Here is a 15,756-nt window from a genome sequence, read left to right as displayed (position 1 = left end):
AATCGTTGAACTTCGAGCTTTGGGCTTTCGCTCTCTGTTGCACCTGCGCATGGGCGTAAAATGATTTTGAACTTTGAGCGCGACCGTGCACTGCGTCATCGCGTCATCAGCCAAAGTCAAAAGAGGCTCAAGCGACGACATCGTGGCATCCAAGCGCCTCACTGCGGTCGCGCAACACGTCCGTCAAGCAGCCACAATGTCAACACCGACGCCTTGCAGATGGCGCAAGCTTCTCAACGAAGCCGTCAACGAGAACATGAAGCAGAACAAAGACTCGATCTCCTACTGCTTCTCGACCGTCGATACGTTGGAGTCGTCATTCTCTGCAGGCCGTCCACGCTCTCGCTTTGTCGTTCATCGAGGCACGTCCAGCATGCACACGAGGACCGACGACCTGATCCTCCAGAACAGGCTTTGTGAACGAGCGTCGGCCGAAAGAAGAGCGTTCATGGTCGAAGAACAGCGCGGGCGACGAGCTCGAAGGCGACGAGGGATGGACAGGCGATGCTATGCTGACCACAACGGATGTTCGCGCGCCAAAATCGCAGCAGATCACAGCGCATAAGGACGGATGTCCCGTCGAGATCGCCTGGTGGTCAGTCACATCAATCCGCCAACCTATACAGTCCCTTTAATCCTTCTCCCGGCAGGTTCGAGCCGACTGGCGAGCAGTTCAGGATCCAGGGCCGAGCCTACATCGTGTCACCGCCAGGACATGCAAACGCACACAAAGGATTTCCTGCGGCCCAGCTCGCGCCATCCTCCGCAGGCTCACTAAAAGCAGAGAACTTCGATTGGGAATCGGAGCGACAACGCATCTACCGCAAGCTTTCCCCTCCGTGCGTCATGGCCGGTATGGTACTGTCAAGATGCTCATACCGCATCTTTTCGGCTCACAGACTAAAAGCGAGTTTCATTCGACCGACACCCGGTACGCCTCTGGATGGCAAGATCGATCCAAAGGATTTCCCAACCACCGTCGACTACGATGAAGAGCCGGAACTAGTCAAAAAGGCGCTCGAGACATTTGCTTTGATTGTGATTGAGCCTTACGAAGTGGATATGTCAGCCACTCTGCATTGTCCGAGTATCGCTCCTGACGCATTGGGACAGGTGCAAGCTCAAGGTTGAGCCGAACGAGCGCTACGTATGGAAGAAATCACACGGCGAATGGAAAGAGACTGCTGTTGTCCCTTGAATACAACACGATGCTCATGCAACAGCTTTCTTTTTCTTCTTCTTGACTACTTTGATAGCAGGTATCGGCTCGTCCACAGTGAGAAGCGGCTCCTTCTCGGTCGTCTCTGCAGGTGGTGTTACAGCTGGAATGGGTGACAGCGAAGGAGACCGCTGCCGATCCGATGGCTTGACCGTCGGCATTTCCCCATCTGCATCAATGACGGCTGCGGGTATGCGGATCACAGGCTGAGCGGGCGACCTGACGGCTAAGCCGTCCAGGTCAAGCTTGACGATAGGTATGGCATCAATCTCTGCGTCATCTACTTTCCCGTTCTTAGTCTTGTGTTTGCGACTTTTGCTTTTCTTCTGCATGGCTCGAGGCCGAGTATGAGCGATGACTCCCCGGGATCTGAAGCTACATGCCTTTTCGCTGGGTTCCTCGGTCTCCGCCTTCGGTCGTCGCGTCTTCTTCGGCTTGGTTTCTGCCTGTGCAACATCGTTTGCCTTGTGTTGTTGCTTTGGCCGGCCATAGTCGTCCACATCGATCTCTTGCGCCGTGATTGAGGCGACATGTTGATCGTAGCCAGGTATGAGCTGGACCTCGAGATCGAGCTCGTCCGGAACAGGTACAGCGCTCTGAGCCTTGACAGCCACTGGGTTCATTTCGTACGAAGAGAAGAGGAGGTGGAGCACTCGAAGAGCTGTCTCGGCTGCAGACCGTACTTTGCTTTCATCACCTACCGTCGCTTCCAGCGTTGGCTCGACGTATTGCAGTAGCGCAGAAAGCTGCAGTGACTGTGCAACATGTCCGCAGCCTCAGCAGATGGCCACGAGGAGCCTACCGCACGTACCCGTTCCCTAAGCTCGAGATCTTGTGAAGCAACGAAACGTGAGAGGCTCGCCGAAAGTGCCTGGGAAAGCGCGCGCAGCTTTTGCAAGCCTTCTACGTCTTCTGACCAAGACGAGACAGATTGAGGAGCCCATCTTGCGAACGTTTTGGCAGCATTATGGACATAGACTGATGCAACATGAGGCGGTAGCTGCTCGGCACTGGTGGCGAGAAGCGCTTCAAGAGTCCTCGCTAGATCAGTTGGTTCTGCTGCGTATTCTCCGCAGATGAAGGCCGCTCCCGCTAAAATCTCGGCTACATCGCCCGAAGTTGCGAGTGAAGCGTTCTCGACAAAGCAATCGTCCGCGAGTAAGCGAGTTAGCACGCGAACGGCATATGGCCGCACAGCCTTGACTCGGGCCACGACGTCCACAAAATGATCACGAATCCGCTTGCCCGTGCCTTCTGCAGTGGGAGTAGCGATCGGGAGATAGATGTACGTGAGAGCAATGAGCTGATCAATGTACCAAGCAAAGTCCTTGATGAGCGCATAGGTCTGCTGTGAAGTGATGGTCAAGATCGCGCCGATGAGTGAGAGCTTGAAAGGCACAGAGACGTGCAGGGTTGCCTGAACACTTGATGTGCTCGTGACGGAATTGGCGGATGTACTGCCAGCGAGTGCCCGGAGTGCTGAGCCAGCACTCGGTTGACGATCTGAATCTGACGTTCCCAGATGCGACAGCAGATGCTCGACGATGCTGTGCAAATTGTCGGCGTCCGCCATGCCTTGTATCAAATCAAGAGCGCGCAGTCGAATGCTCGCATCTGGCTCGTCGATACACTGCATGACCGTCTTCTGGCACGATGCGACGAGATGAGGATGAGTCGGCAGTATCTTGGAAAGGCCAAGCATGGCAATGTAACGCAAGTTTTGATCATTTTCCTCGAGGAAGCCGGCCAGCTTGCTCACGCATGTCCGCGCGAGGCGGTCGCCACCTTGACTAGCGTCGAGCATGCCACCCACGATGACGGTATGTATGCACTCGTAGAGCAGTGACATTGCAGGCGTGGAGCCGATGAGGCCCGTCAGAGGCGGCAGAAGCTTCCTGACCAACCTCGGTTCTCTCGGCGTCAGTAGTGCGAAAAGCTTAACGATCTTGATCAGCATCCAATTATTGCTGCTCGTGCTCAGTAGGTCGAACAACTCTGGCGCGAGAACGAGGTAAGGATCTGGCGTGATCCGGGCGAGTTCGAGGATGATGTTGACTGCAGCCGAGACGACGCCGGGATCGTCGTCTGACAATCTCTCGCGCAGCTTCTCGATACGATGCAGGATCTCCCGGTCATTCCCTTGTCGTATGCGGGCTTGCTCGGCGGGATCAGTTGCCTGTGCAAGTGCAAGACGCGTCTGGTTTCGCCAGACCTGTCCCAAAATGAGGATGACCATCCGGCGTATGATGGGCCGCGAATGAGAGAGATGCTGGTGCAGATCAGGTTGCAGATCGTCAGAGAGCTGCGTAGAGGCGATCATCAAGGGCGGCAAATGGGCAAGGGTAGCAAAGAGTGCTGCTGGACCCGCTGCTGGGGTTGTCAGATCCTGTCCTTTGGTTGTCAGTCGTTTTTCAGGCTGGGAGACTGGAGGCTGCGCACCTTCTTGATGAGATTGTTGGCGAGCAAGATGACCTCTGTGGACTCTGCAAACGTCTGACTAGCTGCAAAGTAGCCGACCTGCTTGATGTCGTAGCGCGTAGACGACATGCACTCGATCACTGGAAACGCATACTGAGTCAAGTGAGAGTGTCCGAGCATGTCCAACTACGTTCGTGCTTGTGTCAGCATTCCTCTCAGTTGCTGGTAAGCTGATGCGCACAAATGTGAGCTTGAGGATTGCGGCTGCCTTGATCTCCTGGTCTGCATTCTTGACTTCGATCCTGATCTCGTCGAGAGCCGCATCGATGACGGCCTGTTCGTCTTTGCCTCTTGTGCCCTTGGTCGCTCTCAATGCCTTGACCAAGCCTGTCCGTCACCGAGACTTGTGTCAGCCCAGACATGGTCAGATCAGCTCGACGGACCGGCCAGGCTCTGCTGGAACATCATCGGCATCTTGATCGACGTCGCTGCAGCTGCTGCGCTATGTTAGACTGGTCATGATCGACAGGTGCCTGTCCATTGCTCGTCTTGGCTTCGTCCAACTCGTCGCGTCTTTCGGATTTTCGAAGTATTGCGACCTGCGATCGTCCTCAAGCGAACAGGCAACCCTCAAATTTCCGAGGATCATACCATCATGCTTCGCAGTGTTGAGCCACCAACTTAATCTTAATCCCATACAAAGCTGTCCCTTCGCATCTCTCTTCCTGATATGCAATGCTTCGAAGCGACGCAACAAGGAGTCCTCCATAGTAGAAATGTCTCGCCTGCGCAGCATTGACACAGAGCGTGAGGACGAGGTCGGCCTTACAGCGCCTGCCCCGCATTGGCTCATCCGGCGATGGCTCGACCGTCAAGCGGCCCTGTATGACCGCGCCATTCTCTGACGTCTCCATCATCTTCACGGAGAATTCTTGGCGTCTCGCGGGCAATGCCGTCAGCCGCATGATTACTCATTCGTGAGCCACATCAACGGCCTCGCTAGTTTAACCTCGGCCCTGTGACGAAGCTGATCTTTCGGAGTCTCATCGTGGGTTTGGCCATCTGACCTGCCGAGGCGTCAACTCGTATTTCGTACTCTTGCGGCCATCGGGGGTACTCAGCCGAGGACTTGACGATAAAAAGACCCATTGCAAGTAGTATGGGCAGACGTATCAGATGGGGCTGCCAGAATATTGAGGAGTGAGAAGAGATTTGGGGATGAGTCGGTAAGCGAGTCTTTCACGTTTCTGAGTCTGAAGAATGGAACAGTCAAGCTGATCATGCAGCGAATCCAAATATGCTCAGACCATCATTGTGCTTGCTTCTTAGCTACTTGCTTCAGCGCGACGAGCACGCAGTGGCAGGCGCATACCACGGAGCGCCAAGCACACGATCTCCGAAGTCGAGGGTGCGACGTGGCCCTTGCAACAGTACATATCTGAACAGATCACAGTACGAACGCGTCGTCCACCTCGTGGAAGTTTGTGACCTTTGGTGTGAAGACTGGCAAGACATGCGCCTGCATACACATGAATGAGTCAACATCGAGCTCGTCATGGGATAAAATACCTCTGTGTTGAAGACGTTCTCGTTGAGCGGCAAAACACTCGCGTCCGCGAAGAGCAGATAGAGATACTTGAGCGTCTCGCTGAGCCAGAAAGTCTCCATTCGGTTCTCGTGTTGCACCGGCAGCTCGTCCACGTCACGTACTGTCGCATAGCCGCCCGTCTTGATCTTTGCATGCCTCTCGAATGCCTCAAAGATCTTCCAGCCCCATTCTCGATACTTTGGATCGCCCGTCTGTCGGTATGCAAGGAACAGCGACTCGACTGTCTCTGGCCTGTTCTTGACTTGTCTGAGCAGCTGTCGCAACCATGAGAGAGCAGTACTCGCCTCAGCATGTTTTTCGCATCTCCAGGTGGATCAGGCGTGAAGCCGGGCCTCGCGCTAGATGCAAATGTCAGCCCGGCCTAAAATCAGCGGCTGATGATACTGACGGTTGACGCTTCGCGATGTACCAATCGCGACGGTCCTTCTTCTGCTCGATCTCCTCCTTTGTATAGAAGAACGCAATTTCGGGGCTCAGTCCTGTTCTGCTCTGAAAGTACGTTGTCGCGAAAGTCTGCAACAGGTTCGTGCCTGCTCGATATGTCAGCAATGCCGGCGAGGGTCAGGAGCAGCGCACCGATTTGCCAGCTGACTTCTTGTTTCTCATCGAACGAGCCAGTATCGGCTGGGATGGCGTCTGGCTGTCCTTCGGTGACGCCGAGCATGATCAAGCCTGGGAGGAATGCAACGAGATGATCCTGCTTGGGTGACGTTGCAAGGTTGCTGTCAATGCTGCTCAGCACAGTGCGGTACCAGTTTGCAACAGCTTACATGCCACCTGATTTGAGGTCACGTTGCGGTATCAGCTCTTGGGTATAGAGCAGCTTGTGCCGCGGCGTGATATTGATCAGTGTCTTTGCTATGACCTCGAGCGAGTGATCCCAGTATTTTCGATAGCGCTCGTCTGTGCGATCCGATTGTAGGTAGAGCTTAAGCAGATATTCGTAGTACGAGTCTGACCGCGAGCCGAGACGTATATCAGAAATCTGCGTCTGCTGTCAGCTGACGAAAGCTTTAGACCGGAGCGACGTGCTCTGAATTCTCCAGTATTGGGACTGATCGACGCGTTAGCTCGACAGCTTTGAGCGTCGTAACGGCGACATACTCCAGATAAAAGGGCAGGCCCATGTCCATGTCCGCAGCCTGCTTTGCGATCTGGCTGGTTGCCTGCACCCCGTCGTCAGTCTGAGTATGCGTACATGACGTGAACGCACCCTTTCAGCTTTTTCCCAATAGATGGGATCTTCTGTCAATTCCGAGAGATATCGAAACTCGAGCTGCAAAGTCCTGCGATCTTATGAGTGATTTTCAGCGCGTAAGGCAATGCGCTGACCCTGCCTCTGCAAGGGAGGACATGTTGTAGTTGTCAAAGTCATATATCGCTTGCCCAGTCTTCAGGTTGATAAAGCTCGCAGGAATGCCAGATGGCTGCAGGACGATGTGAGAAGCCATTGGGCGAGCTTGAACTTGCTCATACCGTATCGAAGACAGGCAATAAGCGATCACCGAGCTCCTTTGCTTTTTCCAGGTATATTGCCTCGCCACCAGAGAGGTGGTATGCAGATAGAAGCCCGCCAAGACATCGAATGGTCACCTCGAAAGCGTGGAAGCGATCATCGACATCGAATGTGTGCAAATCTCGCAGCCACGTCTTTGCGCGTTCGATCTCTGGCTTCAGGTCAAGCATGTACAGGAAGTCAAGTGTGTCCAGAATGAAGCTGTGCATTGACAGTCAGTCCGGCAAACACGTATGACAAATCGCGCTCACTAGCCGATGCCACCCGACGAAGTCAGATTGCTGCCGCCTCCAAGTCCGCCTACGTTTGACTTTGACGGCAAGGGATGATAATTATCGCAGGCCCAGGCATCACGCTCATACGCCGAGTACGAATGTTTGAAGGCATTCGTGACAGCCGAGAGCCGCTCAGTGTCCTCGCTGAAAGCAGGCGTAGCTTCGACAGGCTGCAAGTTGAACAGGCTCGTCTTTGCGCCTTTACGTGGGTGTGACGCATCGCCTGGCTGAAGCTTGACAACCTTGGCAGCTCCATGACTACCCAACCATGCTGGCAAATGTACCTCTCCGGCTCTGATGCCTATAAAGAGGCAGACGACAGCAAGTCCTGCAAGGATTGCCAAATTGCGCGCAGCGTCATCCTGCATAGCAACGTAGTCAGCATCAGGTTCGCACGGATTCGAGCATGCTCTGCATAGCGATGCCTGGTGATTGCATGTGATGCCGCACCTTCAATCGCTGCTTCAGCGGTGTTTGCGCTCGCTTGCGATAGTGCGCGTTGCGTGCACGAATGGCTGCGTTGTGAGCGTCTATCTGTTCGCTTGTGTCGTGATCTGCTTCCTTGCTTCGAGCAGATGTTGCGTTCGTGCGCTGTCGGAGAGACATGCCGAGCAAGGAGGATACAACTGCAGAGCTGCTTTGGAATGCCGACAAGTCGAAGCTACGTGTGCAGCGATTGACACTCAGGCGGAGTGCCCCGATGACTCATTCAACCGGCAATCAACTTCTGGCTCTCTACCGCCTGTGTGAGCGTCAAGCGCTCTCCAGACAGCGGCTTTGGCCGACTCTTCCTAAGCACAGGAACACTGGACCGTGTAGACCGCAGAGAGCTGCTGGCCGGCACACCGCACAAGCGGATCGCGTCGTGAGGTCAGATCGCGGGCAGGTACGGCGGACGTTTACGTGGTGTCGACGGCACAATGGCCTACCGACCTGCAGCCAATGCTACTCCAGGATCATTGTACGGAGCAAGTGCAAGCGGGTCCGCGACTGCATCAGGCAGCGGGACTCACACAAAGCCGGCCGACATCGTCATGTCATCACAATCGGCGTTCTCGCTGACCCATAGCACGCAACCTGGTCGCCGGCAATCTCACGGCTCGTCAGGTGCCAACTCGAATTCTGGCTCTCATAACGACGGCCACAAAGGTGGGCGCAAGTCGCGACATCACCGTATAGACGCGGACAACGTGAGCAGCGCGAGCGCGATCAACCATCAAAACACAGAGCTGAGATCTTGCGCAGCTGCTGGCCTTTCATCTGCCGCCTCGACACGAAGAGAATCATCACTACTCTCACCAAGCGAGCTCGAGCGCGAGAAGGAGTAGACAGTCGACTTGGAATCACCGCAATTGGTATGACAAAGAGCGCTATACCAACGCGCAATATCGGTTCATGCTCAAGCCGACGTACGACTATACCGTCCATTTTGTTGATCGTGAGTCGCAGTACCACGAATCGTATTTGATCTGACGGCGACTTAATTCACAGCTGATATATACTTTTCATGGCCGGATGTGGTGAGCAGATTGCTGACTGAGCCTAAGCAAGACTAAATGACTCATGGCTAGCTGCAAGTGCTTGTGCCGACCACGTCTGCACTCAAACCACCTGTGCTGCCTAATGTCGCCCAAGCAGTGCAATCTCAGCTTACCGCATCGCCGCCTGCAGATCTCTTCTGTCCAATTTGCTTATCGGAACCCGTTGCGCCGCGCATGACCAAGTGCGGTCACATCTTCTGTCAGTCCATGGTAGCTCTGCGACAAGTATTGGAGCACTGACTCATAACCGCAGGCTATCCTTGCTTGCTACATTATATCGAGCTGGCCGAGAGCAAGTGGGCAAAATGTCCAGTCTGTACCGATGCGATCTATGGCAAAGATCTCAAGAGCGTCAAATGGACAGATCCGGCAGCAATATCCGCAGAGCACACCTTGCTGGTATCTCAGTTCGAACCGGATGCAAAGGCGAGAGCTGTCTTTGCGCCAACGCCGATCGGCATGCCAGAAGCGCGGTATCTCACTATGCGACTCATGCATAGACCTCAGATGACGACAATGGCGCTCCCCAAATCGTCGTCTTGGCCTAGCGAAGCAGTACCGCCACTTGTTGCCCCATGGCACTTTACGCCTGACGCATTTGCATTCGCTCGCTTCTTGCTCGCTTCGCCAGACTACATGACTGCAGAATTGGCCTCTGACATGACTCAGCTCGAGCGAGAAGAGCGGTTGCTGACCCGCTTGGCGGGCAAGGAAGATATAGGCGTTACCTTTGTCCGGGCAGCGATGAAAAAAGTCGCCGATCAGACCGACAAGGTTGGCGAACTGAAGAAGCACAGCGTCATGAGCGCACGCAAGCAAGCCTTGCGCGATCTCAAGCAATTACAAGATGCGGAAACTGCGGCTCATCGGCGATACTTGAGTCAAGCGTTGAAGCTGCCCGTACCATCCGACACCGAACCAGAAGAGCAATCTGACATATCAACTGAAGTCAGGACGGTGCTCGAACATACCCATCTAGATCTTGTTCAGCCCACCAAGACCAAGAAGAACGTTAATCCGCCGCCGCCCGAAGCAGCCGCTTGGACTTACTATCAGGCTGCGTCCGGTCAGCATATCTACTTGCACGCATTGGACATACGCATCTTGCAGGCGCACTTTGGCTCATACGCATCGTTCCCGGAGACGCTCACAGTCAAAGTGCAAGCTGTCGATGAAGGCTCGATGGACGACGATATGCGCAGGAAGTGTAAATGGCTGTCCCATCTGCCTTCTGCTTGCGATGTCGCCTTCATCGAGACCGACCTCACGGGCATCGTCGGACAAGAGGCGCTCGATAGCTTTGCTGCACCGCTCAAGCAACGGCTTAACAAGCGCAAGGAGAAGCTCAAGCGCGAAGACAAGGAGAAAGCGCGAATAGACGCCGAGAACCGAGAGAAAGATCGGGAATCGCTCTACTCGATGCCCATCCGAGGACAGACGAGTATGTTGTCCGCCGAAGAGTTCTCTGCCAGCTTCTCGTCCTCTTACGGCACCAGTCTCTCTGTCTCTCCGCAACCCCACTCGCCACGGCCGTCACTCGACGAAGGGCCGAGAACAGTCTGGGGAACACGCTCTGTGCCTGTCGCTGCGCATCCAGTAGCTGCACACGAAGCCGAAGAAGGCTACTCGGACGATGACAGGCTCTGGCAGCTGGACGCGATCGAAGCAAAGCCGGCTCCGCCTGCAAGCGGCCGCAAGAAGAAGAAGGGCGTCACTATCAATTTGAGCGCAGGTGGGCAGAGAGCCTACTAGCATTATGCATCTCTGTATCGCATTGCATCCCTGTCGTTGTTGTGTCTGCGCGTCGCACGCAATCGCAGCTAAGTCCGTGGCGTAACATGTAGTCAGTCGTAACGCGCCGCGCGCTGCAGTAGCGTGACATCGTTGCCTCTTGTCGCCAATACCTTCATTCCGACTCTCTATCCTTCTGAAAAGCGCTATTTAGCAGCATGCTTACGATAATGAGAAACGTTCTAATGCTCGTGACTCTCTGCGGTGGAGCTTTTGCCTCGCCTCTGCTGGCTGATGACAGAATCATCGCAAGATCGCCCCACAACGCCCTCCCGCCAAGCGGCAACGGCAAGCTCGAGCGCCGTACATCGCCAGCTCGTGGTCCCAACGTCGATTGTCACTTCATAATCAGCGATAGCAGCTTTACACCTGTCTTTGCTTTCAATTTCGGCTATTACGTCAGACAGGACGATGTAGGGCCTTGCCGATATGTCCCGCGGGCTCGCTGATTACGATCCTGCCAGGGCATGGACATCATTCATTATGATGGAGTTTCCGTCAAGGCATATAGTACCGGGCAGTCACCTGATCACAAGACGATCCAACACTGCTTCAGATTCGCCAAGAACGACGACTGGATCGTTCTCTGCTTTCGTTTCCTCCATGGCGCACCCCTGGTGACGAGCTGGTACTTTGATCAGTTCTACACGACAGAGACAAAGAACGACTTTGAGCAGATCGGGACTATCACGTGCGTACCAACGGCCGACTGCCTGCGCACCAATTCAATTGCATTGCACAGAATCTCGACTGGACCTCTAACCAATTTCCTACAGCGCGATAACAACAGCTACTAGTCCATGTAGACACGACCACTTGTCGAGAAAGCCGCACCGACTGCAATGCATCGCTGCCTTCCGTGTCGACGATACCGGGGAGGCGTTCAATCTGTTGCTGCTTGCGTGTTCGATCCAAGGAGCTCTGGCGACGTGCTTGACGACGGAGACTTTCCGTGACATGGATATTTGTCTTATTCCTACCACGGCTTCCAAGGTCAAGATGCGCTCGATAGCTCTTACAGTACTCGCTCTCATCGCTGCTGCTCTTGCAGTACCCAGCACGCCCGAGCATAGCTCTGACCTGAAGGCTCGCCCGCTTGACGACGCACACAATGTCGCTGGCCCTTTTGACCACCTCGGTCCGGTTCATGATTGCGCATTCATGCTCTATGACACGGCTGCTACGCTCATCTCGAAGATCACTTTTGCCTGCGTAATGACGCCTGAAACACAGGTAAGTCATTCACCCATGACAAACTGATCGCTGATGCAGGCTCAGCGGATTGTCCTGTATGGGTTTGGCAAAGGGATCAAAGCTGACTTTGATAGCACTGTAATCTCTGCGGATGGCAAACGTTACGAGCAGTGCTTTGAAATATCCAAAGCTCCCATGACTGCCAACATCTGCTTCCGCATACCCAACGGTTCTTCGATCTTCAAGAGCTGGTGGTTGGGAACGCTCTATACCGGACCGAACGGCCCCAAGTTTGTCACGCCTGCGTATGTTGCTCGACCATGCTGTCTATGCGACCAGGCTGAACTACCTTGCAGTCTACTGGTAGACGGCGAGCCGCTCTGGCGTGAAGCCAATAAATTCAAGTAGATCCCTGTACAGATCTGTGCATAGCCTTTGCTCTTATAGCTTGGGATTTTCGGATCGGTGGGTCCGATACAGTCCATGGCCTGTCGAGAAGCGTAGTAAAACCTTTGTCTGCATCTACCGCGCAACAAGCCAGATGAGCTAAGGATTGACTCATGAGCGACCGGACTCCGTTGACGACTGTGTCAACAGTAGCTGCGCGAACTTCTCCAATCGTCATACTGCGAGCTTTGGCCAGCATTGGTGAAGCAGTGTACGAACCATCAGACGGAGTGTTCCATGCAATGTCGCCGTAATGGGTCATGCATGAGGCAACGTCAAGTTTTGTCATTGCTTGTCGTGTTGAGCAGAAGGAACAATGCGCTCGATAGCCTTGCTGCTGATCGTGCTCATCGCGGCCGCCTTCAGCGCTGCTGTTCCAGCGTCCGCCAATCAAGCTGTAGTCGAGTCCGGCAAACATGTCGTTGCCCGCGATGGCTCACTCGGTCCTGTGCAAGACTTCGTACTGATGCTTCATGACACCGCTTCCACGGTCGTCCTGAAAGTCGACTTTACAGTCCAGTTGGGCCCGGGTGTAAGCCGAGACAGAGCGTTGGGTCGCTTGCTGATGTTGGCGTAGCTTACTTGGTACAAGATTGGCGATGGGTTCGATATGAAGCAGTCAGGCAAGGAAATATCAGCCGATGGCAAACGTTCCGAGCAGTGCTTGACATTCAGCGAGGGTGTCAAGAGTGTGACGATCTGTCTTCGCGCAACGATCGGGGCTTTGGCCTACCAAAGCTGGTATTTACAAGGTTTCTACACGCCTTCGACCGGATCAGACTGGACAAAGATGGTCAATCCTACGTAAGTTCCTGAGAGTTCTGCGATTCAAGAGCTGATCTGTCGCCACAAAGCCTATTGCTTGACGGCAAATCGCTCTGGCGAGACTTTGATCCCTTTTCAAAGGTCTCTCCTTAACTGCGTCTCCTTCGCACAGCAGCACCGTAATCTCGATAGTTTGATGCATACTGTTTGGCATCCGCATATCGGTGGACAGCAGCGTATGGCGGTATGTGACAACTTGACAATCTCTGGATTGAGTCTGGTCTGCCCATCTCGCAACCGTCAGATGATGTACATCTGGATCGCTCGAGCCGATCACTTTCTTAGATATGCACATCCCAACATCTTCAGCGCGCTCGTTCCGTCGTCTGCTTGAGGTCCTGCTGCTGCGAGCGGTTGCGGTGGATCAACCTCCTTTGGCGGGCTGCTTTGCGCCAAAAGTGTCTTGCTCTCGTTCCATTCCTTCAAGGGACGTACCCTTTGGACCTAGATCCGTGTACGACGGGTGTCATCGTCTTGGGGCCAATGATGAGCACCGCGTCGAGCATTCGATGCCGAGTAGATCAGATACGAATGTTGCCACACGCACTCGGCGTCTTGTCCCTTGCCTTGTCAGTTTAGATGTACGACTTTTATCGCAAAGCCAGTCATTCAGACTGCAACAATGTCGCATCGGTACAAATGCGCACAGTTGAGGGATGTCGTTGCGACGTTGTACCCCTGACAACGCGGCATTGAGACGGACAACCTGAACCACCACACGCTCGTTCGTGTGATTGTGGAGCGTCTGGCAAGATGCGCTCCCTGTTGCTGACGATACTAGCGCTCGTCGCTGCTGCTTTGGCCGCATCTGTCTCGACCCAAGATACCGCTGGCTCGATAGTCATTCCAACCGGCCTTGACGACATGAAGGCGCTGGCGGCTCGCGGGCTCAACTTTGCCCCGCCGCAAAAATGTACGTTGCGGCTGTATGACACTTCCTCTGCTCTGGTCTTGAGGCTCGATTTCCTGTCCCAACTCGCTCTGAACGATATGGCAAGCTCGTCGATCAGTCCCTTTGCAACGAGTTGCTGAGCTTGGTGCAGGCTGTAAACTTCATTCCCGATCCGAGAATACGGTTCCATTATCGCAGATTCGGAGTATCTGTCGATGGCAAGCGTGTCGAGCGGTGCTTGACATTCACCGACGGCATCAACAACGTCGGCCTCTGCGTACGCGGGCCCTACGATTCTCCGACCATCGAGCGCTGGTACTTGGACAGCTTCTATACGCCAGGAACTGGGTCAGATTGGTTCAAGATTGTCAAACCCACGTACGTTCTTGAGTCTGCTGTGATCAAAGCTAAAACATAAAGCAAAGCTTTGTCGTCGACGGTAAGCCGCTGTATCGAGAGTTTACATCCTACATAAAGCGTACATGAGAATTGCGAAAGAACGATGGATGCGCCGTAGCAGCATAGGCTGGGCAGTATCGTCTCTGTGATGCGATGTGGGGTTGCAATGTTGTGACGTCAGGGCGTATATTCTCGTGACAAAGTGCTTGCATTGAGACGCTGCTTGAGTACCCGACGTTGCACGATCTTGTTGCTCCTGCGGTCAGCTCACGGTCATTTGGCTTTGCAAACAAGCATGCTATTCGTATGCTTAGCCGCCGTCGGTTTGATCAGCAGCGCCCTCGCCAGCGCCGTCCATGGGTCGGCAGGATCAGGCCCGACACATGTAGAGCCTGGCGGGTATGGTCCTGCGCACCCGTGTACGGTCGCTGTCTCGTACAAGGGCAAGACATTGTTTGACGTGACTTTTGACCTGGCTTGGGCCTTGCCTGGCACCAGCATGCTCGGTGTAATTAAAAAGACAATGCCAGTCACGCTCGATTCTAACGGCCCCGCAGAGTATGCATATCGACCAGTGGAGCTCGAAAGATGCCAAATTCAACGGTCAAGGGTATTCTGTCGGCTTGCGCTACGATGTGATTACTTGTGCGCCGTCGCAAGTCCCCTTGATTTGCGCAACCTGAATTTTTGCGCAGTCTCCAACGCCGACGACTCGATCGATGTTTTCTTCTATCGCAAGCCTGGCGTGGGCGAGATGGTGAGCTTCGGCGTCTCGCCGCATTTTGCAGGATATAGCTATTTTGACGGAGTGCGTTTCACTTCGTTCCGGGCGTGCTTGAGCTGACCCGCGAACAGTATGTCTTCCAATAGTACGTCTCTGTGACAACTCCGTTGACACGCACTGACTGGGTCTCGCAGCTCGATGAAGCTCAGCGGAGAGTCGATACAGCTTTTCAAGGGTTGAGTGTGTTTAATGCACCGCTGTACGTAGCCGCTGACCTGCCGATGAGGCTTATGCGCAATGGACTTTCGTGTCGAAAGCTCGGGTAGTGTAGAGGTTATAAAGGTTGCTATCTCCGGCAAACCGGTGACTGATTCACAAGTGAGATGGAGAGCGATGTCTCGCGCCTCCAACAACATCCTCGGAGAGGATCCACCTCTATCTCTGAGGGTCGTATGCTGCAAACTGGCTCGCGAATCTATTGGATGTCGACAGACCGCTGAGACCATCCCGAGTGAGATTGACTGGGGATCGTGGTCAAGCCTTGCATTCAGGAACAGGCAGGGGCCTCTGTCTATGTATCGGTCGAGCCAAATTCGTGATGGCAACGACTAGAGGCTATCGGATAGTAACGGAGAGAGGCCATCGTCACTTGCAATGTCGTCAGGCAAAGCAACCCCTGCAACGCAGCCTTGCATCCATTCTCCTTACGGCCGACACCGCATCAATCTTGTCTGCGGTGCTCGTCTGTAAGGATGCGCATCCCTTCTTTGGCGACATTGGCGTTCGTGGCTACTGTCCTCGCTACACCTATCAATGATGGCGCAGGCTTGTTGGACCGTGCGACCGAGTTTGACATGCTTGACGACGTGCAAAGCGGCATATCGGATTCCGGGTTCAACTTTGGCC

The 15,756-nt window shown here is 54.3% G+C and overlaps 9 protein-coding genes across 9 annotated transcripts; 7 read left to right on the top strand and 2 right to left on the bottom strand.

The window, feature by feature from the left end:
• Positions 1 to 109: 109 nt before the first annotated feature.
• On the top strand, positions 110 to 1,224 carry L969DRAFT_88145 (uncharacterized protein). Its single transcript, XM_014711926.1, has 5 exons — positions 110 to 362; positions 412 to 595; positions 651 to 839; positions 900 to 1,064; positions 1,114 to 1,224. Exons 1-5 carry the CDS (start codon positions 197 to 199, stop codon positions 1,196 to 1,198), a joined length of 789 nt encoding a protein of 262 aa, XP_014567412.1. The 5' UTR covers positions 110 to 196; the 3' UTR covers positions 1,199 to 1,224.
• On the bottom strand, positions 1,213 to 4,111 carry L969DRAFT_49949 (uncharacterized protein; the record flags this gene model as incomplete). The annotated part of the gene is made up of 6 exons (XM_014711925.1): positions 1,213 to 1,553; positions 1,599 to 1,974; positions 2,031 to 3,605; positions 3,659 to 3,823; positions 3,879 to 4,024; positions 4,081 to 4,111. 6 exons carry the CDS (start codon positions 4,109 to 4,111, stop codon positions 1,213 to 1,215), a joined length of 2,634 nt encoding a protein of 877 aa, XP_014567411.1.
• Positions 4,112 to 5,084: 973 nt separating this feature from the next.
• Positions 5,085 to 7,643, bottom strand: L969DRAFT_94988 (glycoside hydrolase family 47 protein; the record flags this gene model as incomplete). Its single annotated transcript, XM_014711924.1, has 13 exons — positions 5,085 to 5,156; positions 5,207 to 5,477; positions 5,531 to 5,584; positions 5,635 to 5,776; positions 5,823 to 5,968; positions 6,017 to 6,231; positions 6,279 to 6,300; positions 6,351 to 6,412; positions 6,460 to 6,532; positions 6,579 to 6,673; positions 6,723 to 6,963; positions 7,014 to 7,399; positions 7,488 to 7,643. The coding sequence occupies 13 exons, from the start codon at positions 7,641 to 7,643 to the stop codon at positions 5,085 to 5,087; spliced, it is 1,935 nt and encodes a 644-aa protein (XP_014567410.1).
• A 314-nt stretch (positions 7,644 to 7,957) lies between these two features.
• L969DRAFT_50248 (uncharacterized protein) lies at positions 7,958 to 10,330 on the top strand (the record flags this gene model as incomplete). Its single annotated transcript, XM_014711923.1, has 5 exons — positions 7,958 to 8,227; positions 8,283 to 8,475; positions 8,529 to 8,557; positions 8,609 to 8,777; positions 8,832 to 10,330. The coding sequence occupies 5 exons, from the start codon at positions 7,958 to 7,960 to the stop codon at positions 10,328 to 10,330; spliced, it is 2,160 nt and encodes a 719-aa protein (XP_014567409.1).
• Positions 10,331 to 10,457: 127 nt separating this feature from the next.
• L969DRAFT_88142 (uncharacterized protein) lies at positions 10,458 to 11,475 on the top strand. The gene is made up of 2 exons (XM_014711922.1): positions 10,458 to 10,782; positions 10,834 to 11,475. The coding sequence occupies exons 1-2, from the start codon at positions 10,540 to 10,542 to the stop codon at positions 11,164 to 11,166; spliced, it is 576 nt and encodes a 191-aa protein (XP_014567408.1). The 5' UTR covers positions 10,458 to 10,539; the 3' UTR covers positions 11,167 to 11,475.
• A 17-nt stretch (positions 11,476 to 11,492) lies between these two features.
• L969DRAFT_88140 (uncharacterized protein) lies at positions 11,493 to 11,979 on the top strand. The gene is made up of 3 exons (XM_014711921.1): positions 11,493 to 11,602; positions 11,648 to 11,868; positions 11,920 to 11,979. Exons 1-3 carry the CDS (start codon positions 11,531 to 11,533, stop codon positions 11,969 to 11,971), a joined length of 345 nt encoding a protein of 114 aa, XP_014567407.1. The 5' UTR covers positions 11,493 to 11,530; the 3' UTR covers positions 11,972 to 11,979.
• A 347-nt stretch (positions 11,980 to 12,326) lies between these two features.
• L969DRAFT_49726 (uncharacterized protein) lies at positions 12,327 to 12,928 on the top strand (the record flags this gene model as incomplete). The annotated part of the gene is made up of 3 exons (XM_014711920.1): positions 12,327 to 12,542; positions 12,588 to 12,814; positions 12,865 to 12,928. 3 exons carry the CDS (start codon positions 12,327 to 12,329, stop codon positions 12,926 to 12,928), a joined length of 507 nt encoding a protein of 168 aa, XP_014567406.1.
• Positions 12,929 to 13,258: 330 nt separating this feature from the next.
• On the top strand, positions 13,259 to 14,317 carry L969DRAFT_491595 (uncharacterized protein). The gene is made up of 3 exons (XM_014711919.1): positions 13,259 to 13,828; positions 13,879 to 14,105; positions 14,153 to 14,317. Exons 1-3 carry the CDS (start codon positions 13,589 to 13,591, stop codon positions 14,211 to 14,213), a joined length of 528 nt encoding a protein of 175 aa, XP_014567405.1. The 5' UTR covers positions 13,259 to 13,588; the 3' UTR covers positions 14,214 to 14,317.
• L969DRAFT_491528 (uncharacterized protein) lies at positions 14,196 to 15,286 on the top strand. Its single transcript, XM_014711918.1, has one exon. The coding sequence runs from the start codon at positions 14,422 to 14,424 to the stop codon at positions 14,968 to 14,970; it is 549 nt and encodes a 182-aa protein (XP_014567404.1). The 5' UTR covers positions 14,196 to 14,421; the 3' UTR covers positions 14,971 to 15,286.
• The last annotated feature ends 470 nt before the right edge of the window (positions 15,287 to 15,756 follow it).

This window comes from Mixia osmundae (genome assembly GCF_000708205.1).
Source record: "Mixia osmundae IAM 14324 unplaced genomic scaffold scaffold_6, whole genome shotgun sequence".
NCBI classification, from domain to species: domain Eukaryota; kingdom Fungi; phylum Basidiomycota; class Mixiomycetes; order Mixiales; family Mixiaceae; genus Mixia; species Mixia osmundae.
Note: the sequence above shows the minus strand (reverse complement) of the source record. Positions and strands in the feature narration are given on the sequence as shown.

Excerpts from the sequence above, each read along its gene's own strand:
- L969DRAFT_88140 (XM_014711921.1), top strand. The coding sequence starts at position 11,531 with ATGCTCTATGACACGGCTGCTACGCTCATCTCGAAGATCACTTTTGCC. Across the intron at positions 11,603-11,647 it reads TAATGACGCCTGAAACACAG|CGGATTGTCCTGTATGGGTT; the intron begins GTAAGTCATTCA and ends ATGCAGGCTCAG. Across the intron at positions 11,869-11,919 it reads CCCAAGTTTGTCACGCCTGC|TCTACTGGTAGACGGCGAGC; the intron begins GTATGTTGCTCG and ends ACTACCTTGCAG.
- L969DRAFT_88145 (XM_014711926.1), top strand. The coding sequence starts at position 197 with ATGTCAACACCGACGCCTTGCAGATGGCGCAAGCTTCTCAACGAAGCC. Across the intron at positions 596-650 it reads CCCGTCGAGATCGCCTGGTG|GTTCGAGCCGACTGGCGAGC; the intron begins GTCAGTCACATC and ends TTCTCCCGGCAG. Across the intron at positions 1,065-1,113 it reads GAGCCTTACGAAGTGGATAT|GTGCAAGCTCAAGGTTGAGC; the intron begins GTCAGCCACTCT and ends GCATTGGGACAG.
- L969DRAFT_491595 (XM_014711919.1), top strand. The coding sequence starts at position 13,589 with ATGCGCTCCCTGTTGCTGACGATACTAGCGCTCGTCGCTGCTGCTTTG. Across the intron at positions 13,829-13,878 it reads AACTCGCTCTGAACGATATG|GCTGTAAACTTCATTCCCGA; the intron begins GCAAGCTCGTCG and ends AGCTTGGTGCAG. Across the intron at positions 14,106-14,152 it reads TTCAAGATTGTCAAACCCAC|CTTTGTCGTCGACGGTAAGC; the intron begins GTACGTTCTTGA and ends CATAAAGCAAAG.
- L969DRAFT_88142 (XM_014711922.1), top strand. The coding sequence starts at position 10,540 with ATGAGAAACGTTCTAATGCTCGTGACTCTCTGCGGTGGAGCTTTTGCC. Across the intron at positions 10,783-10,833 it reads ATTACGTCAGACAGGACGAT|GGCATGGACATCATTCATTA; the intron begins GTAGGGCCTTGC and ends CGATCCTGCCAG.
- L969DRAFT_491528 (XM_014711918.1), top strand. The coding sequence starts at position 14,422 with ATGCTATTCGTATGCTTAGCCGCCGTCGGTTTGATCAGCAGCGCCCTC.